General features: G+C 32.9%; 1 protein-coding gene across 1 annotated transcript in view; it reads left to right on the forward strand.

The window, feature by feature from the left end:
* Window positions 1–16,607, forward strand: part of PXDNL (peroxidasin like) — a 559,370-nt gene that overhangs the window by 422,103 nt on the left and 120,660 nt on the right. The window contains exons 13-14 of the mRNA XM_051970215.1: window positions 816–928; window positions 4,575–4,731. Of these exons, the coding sequence (XP_051826175.1) occupies window positions 816–928; window positions 4,575–4,731 (270 nt within the window). The remainder of the gene's footprint in view (window positions 1–815; window positions 929–4,574; window positions 4,732–16,607) is intronic.

A 16,607-nucleotide genomic window follows, 5' to 3' on the forward strand; every position in this document is an offset into this window, starting at 1 on the left:
ATTTATCTCTCTATCTATTCATCTATGTATCTAGTTTCCTCATATAGAACAAAAGCTTTTTGAGGGCAGGGTTTGATTCATGTATATCTATTTATCCCCAAAATTTTGCTGTTGTTTAGTCATTTTCAGTCATGTCTACTTCTCTGTGATTCTTTTTGGGGTTTTCTTGGAAGAAATACTAGACTGGTTTGCCATTTTCTTCTCCAGTTCATTTTTCAGGTGAAGAAACTGAGCTAAACAATGGACTTGCCCAGGATCATAAGGTAGTAAATGTCTGAGATCAGATTTGAATTCAGGAAGATAAGTCTTTCAGTCTCCAGACCTAGTGCTCTATTCACTATACTACTTAACTGCCCTGTATAGCACATAGAAGACTTAAAAATAGGCTCAATAGACTGAATAATTTGATTTTTAGAAAGTTGTGTGTGCATTTATATTGCCTTATTCCAATTATGAATTCCATACTAATGAATAGCAATGATATCTAAGAAATCACGTTTATCTCCTTGCAAGAAGCAAACATACAAGACACACTCCTTTCAAAGATCCTTTTGGTTTGGTTTTACAAGCTAGGGTAAGGAATACCAAATTAAATTTGTTTACATGGAGAATTTGCTATGCCTTAGTATGAAGTCCATTTTCCTTTTGCAGTGGAAGCAGACCAGTTTTTCTTGCCAAGTAATTAATTTCTCAAACACTTAAGTCAATATTAACCAATATAGTATCCAATAAAGCATGGTTTGATTTGGCTAGCTACTATGAGAGAGATGATTGATGTAAAGTTATTTTCATTTGTTTATTTGTATTTTTGGCAGCGCTTCCTGTGTTTACTCAGCTACCTCAGGATACAAGTGTAGAGGTTGGAAAGAATGTAAACATTTCATGTGGTGCTCAAGGAGAACCTCCACCCATAATTACTTGGAATAAGGTAAAGAAACTTTTGAAAGGTAATTTTTTTTAAGGTAAGGATTGTACTTACCAAAGCTACAGAAATAGTGATTTTCAGATTGATTTATTACAGCTCTTCTTTTCATCTACAAAAGTGGTAGCTTCTTATCATATGGAAGCAAACCATTTCCTCTATCATCATTTTTTAAAAACAGATATTTAAGTTGGTATCTGATTTTGTTTAGCAACTTCTCACAAATGATATCCCTTCATTATTTAGCTGACAGGGAAAATCTGTTTGACCAAGTATAGTTCAATTCTTCTAAGAAAGTTGTTTATATTATATTAAACCCTGGATATGATGCAACAACAAAATGATCCAGGCCCAGTCTTTTACAAGCACCCTATTTATTTCCAATTTCTCAAAAAATGTATCACCGTGAAATATAGAATAAAATATCACAATGAGATTTTGTTGTTATTGTTCAATTGTTTTAGTTATGTCCTACTCTTTATTATCCCTTTGGGGTTTTCTTGAAAAAGATACTGCCATTTTCTTCTTCAGCTCACTTTGCAGATGAGAAAACTGAGATGAACAGGGTTAAATGACTTAGCCAGAGTTATACAGCTGGGAAATGTCTGAGGCCAAATTTGAACACAGGAAAGATGATTTCTTCTGACATTAGGCTTGGGACTAAATCCACTGTGCCTATAATATGATTTATGGGATAAAAAATCCAAGTTCTGTGATAAAAGTACTTCCAACATATACAAAATCTTAGTTGCTGTTACTGTTTGGATTTGTGATTTCAGCAATATGAAAAAACTACTTATTGGTATGGATTCTCACTGCAACAGTGCAAGTCATCCTATTTCTTGTAACACAGTCTGAAAGTTACCTTGAGAGGTTAAGTGATTTGTCCATGGTGACATAGCTAGTATCAGAAGCTGGACAGAAGCTAAGTCTTACTGATGCTGGTGCTGATTTTCTAGTCACTGTCATACTGCTTCTTTAATGAAATTTATAGAAATCTTTAAAGAAATCAAGGAAGACTTCTTGTACATTGGAAAGATTACCTGTGCTAATCTTTTATGCACACATGGAAGAGAATCTCAGAAGATGGGCAAGCATAGATAGGAGGCAGACTACATCTTTAGAGATGTCTTGATTTTTTGCCCCATTTGATTATTTATGGAAAAATGATAATTAAAAAATATTTTAATTGGACATCCCACTGGGACATGATGATTACAATGTATTTGCTTCTTTCCTTTAACTTCTTTCTAACAATCATAAAATTGTTAGACACACACAAAACAATACAACAATAATAACAAGCTTCCATTGGAAGAGCAGAATTTGTAGTTATTTCCAGAATAACATAATGTCATGATGCACTAATTGTTCACAGTTACTTAACTGAATTATCCAGGACTTTTTGCTGAGTAGATATGTGTATCATCACAGGTGACTTTTTGAACCACACTACTGTACGGCACTTGTAATTTTTCTTAAAGGAGAATGTTAAAAACATAGTCAGTGATATCTTAAGGATTAAGACAGTTAATCCCCACAAATTTGTTAAATATCCCTCTCTACCTGTGAATTCTACTGGGCAACATGGACAAACATCAAGCAATCCCTCTATTCTCAGGCAATAAACTGATCAGGTTTCATATATTATCTCAGGAAATAGAACATTCTGTTACCATCTTGGGAATTTTCTCAAGTCTAGGTTCATTTTTGCAAATACTATTTACGTTTGCAAATACTATTTCATATCTCTAGGAAATGGGTCAGAATTTAAAAATATTTTTCTTTAGTTAATTTTCTTTTTTGTTTAATTTTCTTCTGTGTTCAACTAATAAATGAAGCAAAGGGTTTTTTTTTTGGTATAAGGTAACAGGTTAAATTAACAAGCTTATATTTTTAAATATTAACTTGAGATTTATCAGATATTTCACAATTAAAAAAAGATAGTTTGTTACATTTTTTAAAATAATACTATTATTTGTGAAAAAAGTTTATGTATATTAACCCATTTGATCCTCACAAAAATCCTATGAGGTAGATGTTATTATCTCCACTAAGGCACACAGAGGTTAAGTGACTATCTCAGAGTCACATACCTGATAAATTTTTGAGGCTTGATTCTAACTTGCTTTTCTGACTTCAAATAGAGAACCTTATTCACTGTCACCTAAGTTCATCCCTTTTATTTCAACATTCATTTCAGAGACAGTCCATAGTTCTAAAATACTAACACAAAATTAAATTCATTTTCAATTCTTTATCTTTCTTTATAACTGATGACATAATACAGTATCCTAAATTAAGATGTATTTATGTATGCACATGCAAGAAGTTATTTAATATTTATTGCTGCATGATTTTCCTGTTTCCTTTCATATTTCAGTTGTCATATTTCAGACTATTAGCTTTGAACAAGTCCTTCTTGAGGTTATTATCTGTTTTCTAGAAATTTATAGGAATAATATTTTTAATTGGGCATTTAATCTGTTTGAAGGACTGGATCATAATCCTTCCATTATATTTGCTCCTTTTTCTCTAACTTCCTATAAACAGCATACAATTGATTTCTGATTATGGTCTTAAATCACCTCCCCAACCCCCCAATAAATAATTGGAGCAGAAGGGATTCAAGGGTCTGATATCTCTAGATGTGTTTCAGAGGCATGGAACAGATTTCTTGATAGATAAGTTACACCTTTTCCCTGGACACACATGGCTCTCTTAAAAGCTACCCATATAGAAACAAAATGAAAGCTAGTGCATGACAGCTGATAAGGGAACTCAAAGTTTTTCTGCATTCATTGCAAGTTTTTTGTGACCTGACCTTTTCCCCTCACTTCACAATGGTTTCTCCAGCAATATTGTGCCTGACTATTTGTCCACAAGACTGTTCTGGGATCTGATTTCTCTCCTCGGGGTTTTATATATACCAGAACCTCTTTCTGTCATTCATTCCAACTGCCTTATTTTCCAGACAAAAAAAAAAAGCCCCAAACCCAAAACCAACCTAAAACTGAGCCCCAAAGGAAGTTTGAGAATTTTTCCTCTATGTGCCTGCTCTCTCTGATCAATTTAATGTGCCTTAAATTCCTGTTATAGTTCAATCTTTGCTGATCACAATTGTCATGCATAAAATAGACTCTTCTCATCCTTCCTTGACCTTTGAATTCATTGCCTTTCTTCTTAGCTTCATTACACTGCTACCTTTTCCAAGAATTTTTCCCCTATATTTGTTATAGGTTTTATTATAATTATTTGCATACTTGCTTTATCATATTTATTTGATCCTCTCCCTGAGGTCAATATGTCTTATTCTTTTATTTCTAGCATCAAACAAAATGCCTTGAATATATTATGCACTTATTCATTTTGATTGTTGAATTTTGTGTAGTGTTATAGAATATGAGTTTTATGACAAATATTTTCCTTGGATTTTGAAATACCTTGACTTTCATGAGATAAGGATAACATTTCTAGAATTGTTATATGGGAAAATGGGAACATTTACTACCCATGTAAAAAAAAGTCACAACTGAAAATAAAGATAATTAAAAAAAATAAAGGTGTTTCATTCAAGATTGTTTTTTGAAAGCATTTTGCTTTCCTTTTTTCATTCTTTTTATTTGTTTTGTTTTGTTTTTTTTTAAATCAGGCAGGTGTTCAGATTACTGAGAGTGGCAAATTCCAAGTAAATAATGAAGGTACTCTTACTATCAAAGATGTTGGTCAAGCAGACCAAGGAAGATATGAATGTGTGGCAAGGAATCACTTTGGATTTGCTGCTACTAGCATGCTTCTCACAACCATTGGTAAGTTATTATTTATTTTTATCACAATAGAAAATATCACAATAAATAGTTCTCCAGAATGGCTGGATCATTTCAGAACTCCACCAACAATACATTAATGTCCCAGTTTTCCACATCCCCTTCAACATTTTTCATTATCTTTTCCTGTCACCTTAGCCAATCTGAGAAGTGTGAGGTGGTACCTCAGGGTACCTCAAGTACACATTTTGACCTTATTTTGGCATGGGGGATGAGATCTAAGTCTATGCCAACTTTCTGACATATTATTTTCCAATTTTCCCAGCAATTTTTGTGAAATAGTGAGTTTCTGTACCAGAAGCTAGAGTTTGGGAGTTTATCAAATACTAGATTGTTGCAAGTCATTGATTATTGCTGTAAGTAATATGCTGTAAGTAATCTATTCCATTGATACAACACTCTATTTCTTAGCCAGTACCAAATGGTTTTGATGATTGCTGCTTTATAATATATTTTTTAGGTCTAGTACTATTAGGTCACCCTCCTTTGTAATTTTTTTCATTAATTCCCTTGATATTCTTAATATTTTGTTAGTCCAGATGAATTTTGCTAATTTTTTTACTAGCTCAATAAAATAATTTTTCAACAGTTTGATTGGTATGGCACTGAATAAGTAGACCAATTTAGGTACAATTCTCATTTTTATTATACTAGCTTGGCCTATCATGAACAATTGATATTTTTCCAATTGATTAGATATGACTTCATTTTGTAATTATATTCATATAGTTCCTGGGTTTGTCTTGGCAGATAGATGCCCAAATATTTTCATTTTTCTATAATTATTTTAAATGCAATTTTTCTTTCTGTCTCTTGCTGCTGGGTTTTGTCAGTAATATATAGAAATGCTGGTGATTTGTATGATTTTATTTTATATCCTGTTTGGTTTTTATCCAACCCATTCACAATCTTATCTTCTATCATCCCTTACTTAGTTCTCTTACCTTTTCTCTAGTATTTCTGTCCTCCCTTCTGTCCATCCCCTTCCTTTTCTTTCCTCTTTCTCCTCCTACTTCTTTATAGGGTAAAATAAATTTCTATGCCTAACTGAATGACTAAATTATTTTCTCTTTCTGCCCAACTCATGAAATCAAGCTTCAGATAATGTTCATCTCCCTTTTTTTTTTTTTTTTTTTTTTTTTTTTTTTTTTGCCTCTATTGTAACAGATCTCTTGTGCCTCTTCAGGTGATCTAATTTGTTCCATTATACATTCCCATTCCTCTTCTAGTACAGTCCTTTGTCCTTTTCTTTGATTTCATCACATCAGAATCCATTCACAGCCACACCTTCCATCCATGTGATGCCCACTCTTTAACTGTCACAATAACAGATATAGTTCTTAAGAAGTACATTTTCCCATCTAGGAATATATATTTCCTCAAACAATTGCATTTATTATTCTTCAAATAATATCTATCTATCTATCTATCTTTCTGTCTACCTATTTATCTATCTATCTATCCCCTGTTTACCTTTCTATGCTTCTCTGGAGTGTCCTGAGTTTGAAGATTTAATTTTCTGTTTAGTTCTGGTTTTTTCAATAGAAATGATTAAAAGTCTCTTACTTTATTGAAGATTCACTTCCTTCCCTGAAAGATATTGCTCACTCTAGCTGCCTAGTTAATTCTTGGTTGTAAGTCCAGGTTCTTTTTCTTCTGGAATATGTTTTTCCAGGTCTTCTGCTTCTTTATTATAAATACTGATAGATTCTGAGTAATCCTGACTATTGCACCTTGATACTTGAATTGCTTTTGTCTGACAGCTTGCAGTGTTTTTCCCTTGTGATCATCATTCTGGAGTTTTGCAAGAGTATTCCTTGGGGTTTTCCTTGTGGGATTTCTTTCTGGAGGTGACCCATGGATTATTTCAATGACTTTCCCCCCTTCTGTTTCAAATATATCAGGGCATTTTTCCTTGAGGATCTCTTGTCCTTTATGATCTCTTGAAGAATGATTTCCAGACTCTCTCTCTTTTTTTTTTTTCGTTTTGGCATTCAGGTAGATTAGTGATTTTTAAATTGTCTTTCCTGAACCAATTTTCCAGGTTGGCTGTTTTTCCAATGAGATTTTTTTTTTTTTTTACATTTTCTTCCATTTTTTTCAATTTTTTTGTTTGACTTTTGTTTGACTGATTCTTGTTGTCTCATAGAGTCATTAGCTTCCATTTGCCCCATTCTAGTTTTTATGTGTGATTTTCTTCAGTTAGTTTTTATATCTCTTTTTCCATTTGATTAGTTCTACTTTTTAAGGTATTGTTTCCTTCAGTGGATTTTTTACATTTGGCTAATTGTATTTTTTAAGGAATTGCCTTCCTTTTCCAAGCTGTTGACTCTCCCTTGCATATCTCTCATTTCTTTTGTCATTTTTTTCTTCTACTTCTCTTATTTTGCCTTTTAAAGTCTTTTATCAGTAGTTTCAAAAAGCTTCTTCGTAGTGAGACCAATTCATATCACTCTTTGATATTTCCTCTGTGAACATTTTATCTTCATCTGAATTGTAGATCTGGTCTTCCTTGTCACCATAGTAGCTTTCTGTGATCAAGGTTTTTTTTTTTTTTTTTTTTTTCCTGTTTCTTGCTCATTTTCTTTCTTTTTGTTTTTATATTTCCTCTTTTTTTTTTTTAATAAACTTTTATGATAAAACTCAGCTCCTGGAGTAAATGAGCTTCCTGTATAGTTCTGAGTCGTGGCTTAGAGCACAGGGTTCCCTTGTGTTTACAGAGGGTAACTTTGTTGTTTCCAGGAAAAGCCTAGTTTTCAAGAATTTGCCTTCTGAGTTGGGACTGCAGGGTGTTCCACTGAATTGTTCCTTTACTGAGCCTGTCCCAAGGATCTCAGTTGCTGATCTGCTGTGATTAAGACTCTCTTGCTGACTTTCCCAGACTCTGAGCTGGGCTAATACCCTTTTCAGCCCTGTGAGATTGCCCTTTCTTGAACTTTTTCCAGTCTGTTTTGAGTTGGAGAGTCATTTCATTCCATCAGATTCTTTCAGAGGCTTTGTTTCATGTGGTTTCAAGAAAAACTGGGAGACCTCAAGCAGCTTCCTGGTTTCACTCCACTGTCATGGCTCCACCCCTGGAAGTCCTATGTCTAATATGTTATTCTTGAGAATTGTCTGTGTCAACCAAGAAGTGGGTCCATGGTCTCCTAGCTATAATAGGTCAGTTCATCAATGAGTAGTAAACATTTAGTAAGTGACTGTTACATACCAGACACTCTGGAAAATATTGGGGATACAAAAAGAGAAAAAAAAAATAGCCCCTGCCTAAAGGAGCTCACAATCTAATGGAGGAGACAACAAAGAGACATAGTACAAACAAGCTATAATATAGAAAAAAAGAAAATATTTAGCAAAAGAAGGCATTAAAATTAAGAGAAGTAGTGAAAGGCTTCCTGAAGCTAGTGAAGTCAGTAAGTAGAGAAGAGAAGGATGTACATTCCAGGCATGAGAGACAGCCAAAGAAAATGTTTGGAATCAAGAAATGGAGCATGTTGTTTGTGGAACAACAAGGAGGCCAGTGGAGTTTACTGATTAAAGAGGTGAGAGAGCCAGATCTGAACTTAATGAAAATCACATTAGTGACCATATGGATGATGGTTTATGGTCTGGACAGACTTAAGGCAGGCAGACCTATCAGTATTACAATAGTCCATGTGTGAAGTAATGAGTGCCTGTGCCAGAATGGTATGTGTCAAAGAAGAGACAGGGGCAATATACTAGAAATGTTATAAAGGTGAAATCAATAGGTATTGGTAGCAAACTGAATATGGGGGGATGATAGTGATGAGTTGAAGATGGTATCTAGCTTGCAAGCCTGAGACACTAGGAGCACGATGTTAACCTTGATTGGAGAGTTAGTTTAGAGGAGGGTATAGAGGTAAAATAATAAATTCAGTTTTAGCTATGTGGAGTTTAAGATGTCTAGGATTCACCCATTTTGAGGGGTCTGAGAAAGAATTGAAGATAAGAGATTGAAGGTCAGCATGTGTCATAATCAGGATTTGAACAAATGTTTTTTCAAATCTAAGTCTACATTCTCTGCGCCATGAGATACTGCTTCATACCTTAGAACTGAAAAGCACTTAGAGGTGACCTCTATATCAACTGTATTGTTTTATGGACAACAAAAGTGAGACTCAGGAATGTTGTAAGTGGCCTAAGGTTGCATAAGTAGAAAATATCAAAGCCAGATTTCTGAATTCTTGTTTTCTCAATCTAGTTTTCTTTCTTCTATATCATATTGCTGCTTCTCACTAACTGAAGAAAATAGAGCAGTTGGTCTCTCCATATCTAATTGATATGAAAAACAGGCAAAAATAAAATTGAAGGATACTGATTGGTGCTGTAGATAGAGCATTTGGGCCTGGAATTTGGAAAACAGAAGTTCAAATCAAGTTGTGGAAACCTGGATCAAGTCACTTAACTCTGATTACCTCACAAATTTTCATTATAATAATTATAAATTATTCAGCATTTTTGCTGAGGAAAACTGTTTATATCATCCCAGATAGGTAAATTAAAAATACAAAGCTTATTTATCTAAATGATTTTTCTACCTTGCAACAAATTCCTGGGTACCTATTTTTTCATTTTGTTGTCATGGTGTGAGGACAAAATGAAATGATAATTGTGAAGTACTTAACACAGTGCCTAACACTTATTCAGTTTAGTCATTTTTAGTTGTATTCTATTCTTTGTGACCCTCCTCCTCATTTGGATTTTTATGGCAAAAATATTGGAGTTATTTGCCATTTTCCTCTCTAGCTCATTTTACAGATAAAGAAACTGAGTCAGATAGGGTTAAGTGATTAGTCCAAGATAGTAGCTATCTACTAAGTGCTTGAACCAAATTTGAACTCAGGAAAATAAGTGTCCCAGAATCCAAGCCAGGTGCTCTTTGCAATACACAAAGTAGTTATCCAATGTGTGGCCTGTGTGCCTTGGCAATATTAAGTGCTATATAAATGTTAGTTATTGTTATTAGCTTTCATATTTATACAGTAAGGTATAGCATTTAGTGATAGTACAGAACTTTTCTTATAACAATCTCTGGAGATATAAAATTTCCTGTTATTACCACTTTGGCTGCATCCTGCAAATTTTGGTATGTTGTCTTATTATTGTGTTTCTCTTGGGTGAATTATTAACTATGTCTATGATTTGCTGTTTCACCCATTCATTTGTTAGGATGAGATTATTTAGTTTCCAATTACTTTTTGGTCTATTTTCTTCTGGCCTTATATTTCAGGTGATTTTTATTGCATCATGATCTCAAAAAAATGCATTTACTATTTCTGCTTTTCTGCATTTGATTTTGAGATTTCTATGGTCAATTTTTGTGTCAGTTCCATGAACCACTGAGAAAAACATAAACTCCTTTTGGTCTCCATTCAGTTTTCTCCAAAGATTTGTCATGCCTAACTTTTCTAACATTTTATTTACCTCCTTAACTTCTTTCTTATTTATTTTGTGGATTGATTTATCTAGTTCTGAGAGAGTAAAGTGAAATCCACTAATATAGTTTTTCTGTTTCTTCTTGCATCTCTCTTAACTTCTCCTGTAGGAATTTCCATGCTATACCACTTGGTGCATATATATTTCTTCATTAAGTATTGCTTCATTAAGTAATTCATTAAGAAGATATTGCTTCATTAAGTAAGATAGTTTCCCTCCTTATCACTTTTAATTAGATCTCTCTGCTTTTTCTTGATCTGATATCAGGATTGCTAATATATTCTGCTCCAGCCATTTACTTTCACTCTGTATGTATCACTACGTTTTAAATATGTTTCTTGTCAACAATATATTGTAGGATTCTGGCTTTTAATCCAGTCTGCTATCTACTTTTGTTTTATGGGAGAGTTCATCCCATTCACATTCACAGTTAAAATAACTAATTCTGTATTTCCTGCCATCTTATTTACCCTGTTATGCTTTTCTCTTTCCTTTCCTCCCTCTCTCCTCCCCAGTATTTACTTTTGATGATCACCTCCCTCAAATAGTCATCCCTCTTTAGAGTCCCTCTCCCTTTTTCACCTTTCCCTCAATTTTTCTGTTTTCCTTTCTATTGATCTTTCCCTTTCTTTTCCTCTTTTCCCTCCTACTTCCCTATAAGTTGAGATAAGTTTCTCTGTAGAACCAAATATGTCTGATAATCTCTCTTAGAGCCAATCTGATGAGGGTAAGATTCACACAATGCTCATCCCCACCTGTTCTTTCCCTCAATTATAATAGGTTTTCTTTGCCGCTTTGTGAGATGTAATTTCCCTTATTTTACTTTCTTTTTCTTCTTTTTCAAGTATGATCCCCTTTCCACAACTAGTTTCTTTTTCATATTATCATAATAAAATCAAATTTTATCTTCACTCTTTATGTATACCCATAACAGAAATATAGTTCTCAAGTTTCAACTTTTTTATGGTTCTCTTGAGTTCTGTGTTTGGAGATCAATTTTTTTTTTTTTTTGTTCAGTTCTGGCCTTTTCATTAGAAATAGGTAAAATTCACCTATATCGTTGAATATCCATCTTTTTTCCTAAAAGATAATGCTCATTTTAGCTGGATAGTTTATTCTTGGCTATAATCCAAGTTCCTTTGCCTTTTGGGAATATCAGATTCCAGGACTTTCGATCCTTTAAGGGAAGCTGCTAGGCCTTAGGTAATTCCAATTGTGGCTCCTCAGTATTTAAATTGTTTCTTTCTGGTTGCTTGCAATATCTTTTCCTTTGTGCACTAGACTTAAAATTTAGCAACAATGTTCCTTGGGGATGTTATAACAATCTCATGGAGCTAGTAAATCAATTATTATTATCATTCTATAGTTCAGGAAAATGAGGTTCAGGGAAGTCTAGTAATTAGACTTGTGGACAAATTGATTATAAATGTTAGAACCAATATTGAAACACAGATCTTTAATTCCAAAGCTAACATTCTTTGTATTTTATCAGTGGCCACTTATGTATATGTTTTGGAATTATGTAGACTAAGACCAGAATTTCTCACTTCTGAGGATGGCTTAATAAAAAAGTGCTTTTTAAGGATCATGCTTGTCTAAATGAACTAATATGTCAGCTTCCTTCTGGTCTATTTGGAATGACTATTCTTTTGTGTGTAGAGCTGTTACATGTCAGAAGAATCCACATCTAGATAGATTTGGGAAGGGCCTATTGAGAGCTCAGATTCTGGAAACAGACTTTATAAGAAGGAGTTTTGTTTTATCTATTATTTTTATCTGTTATTTTTCATAAAAATGGAAAGATTTTCAAATAAAAGTATTTGAAATTTTCTATTTTGCTAATTCCATTTATTAGACCAGAAAGGCTATTATATATTTTTATCATTATAATTCTGTGCTAAATAAAAGGTAGATTTAAAATATTTTCCTTAAAAAAAAAAGCAATCTTCCTAAACACATCATAAGTAAGCGAGAGATGAATGGATTTATAGAATAGTGCTGATATTTAAAGATAGAGTTGGAAATATCTATAGAGTTATAGTAATTGGAACTGCAATTGAAATTCTTCATCATATAATATCCCAGGGTGCTAAAAAAATCCTTTCTCCTGTGCCATATCATTTCATCTTTCTCTGACCTATTATCTATTAGCCTGCAACAATGGTCCTGAAAACCAATTATCTAAAAACAATTAAAGAACTAATTTTCTATTCCTTTCTACATAAAGTTTTAAAAAAATATTCTGCAAATGTGATTTGAGAGTAAAAAGGCTTTTAGAAAGAAAATAAAGAATTTTTACTGAGAGCAATTTCAAGTACTTTCCAGGTACCAGGTACCATGCTAAGTGCTAAGAATATAAAATCAATAAGCAAAATAGTATATCTTCTCAAGGAGATTACATTCTAAAAATGGAATAGTAAACATAAAGTGGACCTAGGGCATCAACAAAGAGAGAAGATAGATAGTCACATGGAGACCAGGCAGATGTGTGGAGGTGCATCAGAAGTAGAGAGTGTGAATTGTGACTGGATCTTCCCATGATATAGAGTTTCCAATCTGAGTCTCAATTATCATCAAGCTGGCCTCAATGTAGAGTTGTGCCAGTGATTAACATTTGATTAGATTACCTATCATATTTACCCATTCCCCAGTTACTGGATAAATATATTGTTTATAAATTTTTGCTATTATCAATAATGTTATGAATATCTTTGTACTCATAGATGATTTCTCTTTTTTGAAAAAAAAATTAATTACTTTTCTCAATAGTGTTCTAAATTTCCAAATACATGTAAAGATAGTTTTCAACATTTATTTCTGTAAGATTTTGTGTTCCAAATTTTTTCTCCCTTCCTCTCTTACTTCCCTTATCCTCAAGACAACAAGCAATCTAATGTTATACATATACAATCCTTCTAAGCATATTTTCATATTTGCTGTGTTGTGGAAGAAAAATCAGACCGAGAGGGAAAAAAGACATAAGAAAGAAGCAAGCAAATAAATAAAAATGTGAAAATAATATGCTTCAATTCACATTCATCCTCTATGAGTCTGTCTCTGGATGAAGATGGCATTTTCTATCACAAGTCTATTAGAATTGCCTTAGATCACGGCATAACTTAGAAGAGCTGAGTCTATCAAGTAATCTTGCTTTTATTGTGTAGACTGTTCTTCTAGTTCTACTTACTTCATTCACCATCACTTCATATAAATCTTTTCAGGCTTTTCTGAAATCAGCCTGCTTATCATTTCTTATTGAACAATAATATTTCCTTACATTCATATATCATAACTTATTCAGCCATTTTCTAAGAGCTGCTACAAACATTTTTGCACATGAGAGTTCTTTCCCCTCTTTTACTATCCCTTTGGGATACAGACTCAGTAATAACACTGCTGGATAGAAGAGTAGCACAATTTTATATCCCTTTGGACATACTTCCAAATTATTCTCCAGAATGGTTGGATCAGTTTACAACTTTACCAATAATGTATTAGTGTACCAATTTTCCCACATCCCCTCCAATATTTATCATTATCTTTTCCTGTCATCTTAGCCAATCTTAGAGATGTGAAGTGGTAACTCAGAGTTTTGATTTTCATTTCTCTAATCAGTAGTGACTTAGAACATTTTTTTTCATATGACTAGAAATGACTCTAATTTCTTCATGTGAAAATTGCCTGTTCAAATCCTTTGACCATTTATCAGTTGGAAAATGACATGTATTCTTATAAATTTGATTCAATTCTAGATATATTTTAGAAATGAAACCTTTATCAGAAACACTGGCTATAAAGATTGTTTTCCAGCTTTCTGCTTTTCTTTCAGTCTTGGCAGCATTGATTTTGTTTGTATAAAACCTTTTTAATTTAATGTAATCAAAATTATACATTTTGCATTTCATGTTTTCTATTTCTTCTTTAGCCATAAATTTTTCCCTTCTCCACAGATACAACAGGTAAACTATACCTTGCTCTCCTAATTTGCTGAAAACATTACCCTTTATGTCTAAATCATGAATGCATTTCAACCTTATTTTGGAATAAGATGTGAAATGTTAGGCATAAACTGACATAATGTTTTTAAATTTTCCCAACATTATTTCAAATTGTAAGTTCTTATCCCAGAAGCTGTAATCTTTGGATTTATCAAATGTAGGTAACTATTGTATTTTGTTTTTCTCCCATTTCAATACCATCCTCTTATTCCATATTGCCACTTTGCTATGCAATTGCTGTACTATGCCTCTGTTGAAGCTTTTGCTGGAAGTATATGTCCAAAACCCCACTGGAATTTAAAGATAATATTTTTCATGACATATGCCCTTGATCCCTTACTTTCATGTCTTTTGTAGCAGATTCTGTCATCGTGATCTCCTACTTTCTATTCAATGTCTCAGATTCTTTCTTATCGTTTTGAACTTTCTGTACCATTTTAAACAACTGTGTCTCTCCCTATGCTTAAAAAAAAAATCAAGCCACTATATCCTATTGTTGCCTCAAGCTATTGTACTTTATCTCTCTTTTCTTTCTTAACCAAACTCCTAGAAATGAACTTTATACTAATGGTTTCTACCTCCTCTCCTCTGTCTTCTTAAGTTTTGCAATTTTGCTTCTGACTTCAATACTTTGCTGAAATTGTTATCTCTCCATCACCAGTGATTTCTAAATTGCCAAATCTCCTGTGTGTGTTTTCTTTTTCAATCTTCATCCTTCTCAAACTCTTTTGCTGCATTTGACATTATTGATCCCTATCTCCTGGATATTCTTTCCTCTCTGGATTTTCATGGCAAATTTTCTCGTAATTCTCTTCTTACCTGTTTGATCATTTCTCAATCTTTTTTTCTGGTTCATTATCTAGATTAGCCCCTGTCCTCAATCTTTGAGTGTTTTCCAAGGCTTATATTCTTTTATTTTCCATTCCTTTTCTTTGTTACTATGGGATTAGATAGCTCCGATAGGCTTAATATCTCCCATATTCACATTCATACAAATCTATATCAATCAGTCTATCTATATATCCATCTACTTATCTTTTATTCTCCATATTAATCTCTCCTTTGAGCTTTAATCACACATCTTTTATTAGATATTTAAAACTGGATGTCCCAGAAATAAACTCAGCATATCCAAAACAGAATTCATTATATTTCCACACTTCCTCATTTCTGTCAAAAGTACCACCATTCTTCTAGTCTCCATATTTGTATTGTACACTATATTTTATTCTTTACTATTGTTCATCTCACAAATCTAATCAGTTATCAAATTTTACTACTTTTATTCCAATAATATTTTTACATCTGACACCCACTCTCTATTCACAAAAGTCCAAATTCTTCTCATTTTTTGTTTAGATCAATGTCCTCACCTCCTAATTGGTCTCCCTATCTCAAGTCTCTTAAAATTTCATTCCATCATCCCCTATATTGCCAAAAATGATTTCCTTTAAGAACACATCTAATTATGTCATTCACTCAGTAAACTTCAGAGGCATTTTATTGCCTCTAGGATCAAATATAAAATCTATTTAGGTTTTAAATCCCTTCACAACCTACTTGCAACCTATTTTGTCAACCTCATTGGACCTTATTCCCCTTCCCGCCCCCCCCCTCCCCGCACTCTGCAATCCAGCTAAATTAAACTTCTATCTGTTCCTTATATAGAACAATCTATCTCTCATATTTCTGCCTTTGATTTAATTGCTCTCAGTGTTTAGAACATACTTTCTTGTCATCTCTGTCTCAAAGAATTCCTCTTTTCCTTCAAGCCATAGCTCTGGTTCTAACCTTCTCTATGGAGCTGCACTCATTGCCTTACTATTAAATTCCCTCCCTTTCAAACTGCTTTGAATTTATTTTCTTCATATTTAGTCTATTTATGCTTCCTTATATACTCATCTCACTTTAGAGCATAAGTTCCTTAAAAGTAGAAAATGTTTTTTTAAATTATATTTATATCCCCATTAATTACCAGAGTTTCTTTTATATAGTCTCCCACTTAATATTTGATTGGCTGATTAATTTATTTTGGCAAATTAATGGATATAACAACATATATAAAAATTAAATTCATTTTTTATTATTAAAATGTTCTATCATTGTTCAAATTCCTGTTTCTAATTTTTATTCCTTTTAAATCTCATTTTTTGAGGAAAGATTGTAGTAACATAGACTTTTAGATTTGGAGTCTTTAAGATATTTTTACTCAATGTAATTATTTTAATGACTTGGGAAATGAAACAAGTGACTTTGCCAAAGTCAGATGACAAGTTTGTGGCAAAACAATGAATTGAACATAGGTTTCATCATTTCCAGTCTAGTATTTATTGAACTACCATGTAGTACACCATTCAAAAGGGCACCTAGAAGAGGGAAAATAATCAAGATTCAAATATTTAGGTA

Source organism: Antechinus flavipes, chromosome 1 (genome assembly GCF_016432865.1).
Source record: "Antechinus flavipes isolate AdamAnt ecotype Samford, QLD, Australia chromosome 1, AdamAnt_v2, whole genome shotgun sequence".
Lineage (NCBI taxonomy): Eukaryota > Metazoa > Chordata > Mammalia > Dasyuromorphia > Dasyuridae > Antechinus > Antechinus flavipes.